The 1,348-nt window shown below is 46.4% G+C and overlaps 1 protein-coding gene across 1 annotated transcript in view; it reads left to right on the top strand.

Annotated features, from left to right (window-relative positions):
* Nucleotides 1–875: 875 nt before the first annotated feature.
* The window catches only part of H257_09683 (hypothetical protein), a gene marked incomplete at its 3' end in the record, with an annotated part of 2,947 nt that continues 2,474 nt past the window's right edge, over nt 876–1,348 (top strand). Inside the window, exons 1-2 of the mRNA XM_009835980.1 lie at nt 876–1,017; nt 1,086–1,260. Of these exons, the coding sequence (XP_009834282.1) occupies nt 991–1,017; nt 1,086–1,260 (202 nt within the window). The 5' untranslated portion in view covers nt 876–990. The remainder of the gene's footprint in view (nt 1,018–1,085; nt 1,261–1,348) is intronic.

Raw genomic sequence — 1,348 nt, 5'->3', positions numbered from 1 at the left:
GAATTCCATAAATAAGTCAATAATATTTATAACGTTACCGAATGAAATCTGCTCATTCACTTTCTTGGCTTGATTCGTGTGTAATTCGATTCGAACCAATTAAACAATTTCCTGTCGGCAACATGTTATTGACTGGAACCACCTCGCCTTTCATAGACATGGCATTCATGCCAAATCAAACGACAATAATTGGCCTTCGCAGGGGCGCGAACTGTGCGTGGACTGCGCCTGCGCTATAGTACCAGCAATAGCTAGCTTGTTAGTACTCAAGTGAAGTGGAAGAGTAGACTAACGTTATACTATATGGTATTTATTTTTGTTGTTTTGTATATTTGGTGGAATGTTCTGGTTTCGTTGAATACTACCGGTAGTACGCTGTATGTACCATGTGGTTCATAGACAATGACGATACGAGAAACACTCATGAGAGAGTGGGCGTTCGACCACTAGCTCGTCGCACGCAATACTGTACTATACTTCTCACTGTAACTTGACAAGTCGATTCATTCATATGCTCACTTAAGTCTTCGCTACAGTAGGTACATGCATGCATTTCCTGACGATCTTGTATTCTGTGACAGTGAAGTTCTCGTTGCTAAATGCGACGTAATATACTAGTAGTGCTGCACGCACGGAGTTGTAATATACTAGTAGTGCTGCACGCACGGAGTTGGGTGCACTTATGTCACTCACACTGTACTGACCGATATACTCCGAATATCAGAATACAAAAACTACATACTTCAAGTAATATTATCAATTAGCTCATTAAAATTAGGTACTCTCTTTTAAGAGAGCTCTTTTCACTCTCTCTAGCAATCAAGCAACAAATCGCCGACCACCTCACAACCTAGCGATCGGAGCATAGTAATTGCGTCGTCACTTCGATTTTGCATCCAATCATGCGCATCGGTGTCGTTTTGACGGTCTGCTTGGCAGCAACGTGGACCAACCTCGCCACTGCCAACGAACAGCCACATCAACGCGTTCATGGCCTTCAAGGAGTGTTGCATGAAGGTAAGCTCAACCTAGGCCGCAGTGTGTCTGGCAACTTAATTCGAGCTGACACCCCCGAACCCACAAAGGCTACTGCTCCGACTCCTGCATCAACACGTGTACCAACGCCCGAGCCGACTTTTGCGCTGACGCCTTCCCCCACACCGTCATCGACACCCGCGCGCACGACTAACACCCCTACACCAACCACAACAGTTGCAACCCCTGCACCTACGAATGCGACAACACCTGAATCAACAACAGGTACTCCCGCAACAACTACAGCTGCTGCGACCCCTGCACCTACGACTGTCACTCCAACACCAACCACAACTGTTGCAACCCCTGCACC

The sequence above is a fragment of the Aphanomyces astaci genome (assembly GCF_000520075.1).
Source record: "Aphanomyces astaci strain APO3 unplaced genomic scaffold supercont1.24, whole genome shotgun sequence".
Taxonomy (NCBI): Eukaryota; Oomycota; class Saprolegniomycetes; order Saprolegniales; family Verrucalvaceae; genus Aphanomyces; species Aphanomyces astaci.
The sequence above is the reverse complement of the archived record's forward strand: the minus strand, read 5'-3'. Positions and strand labels throughout refer to the sequence as shown.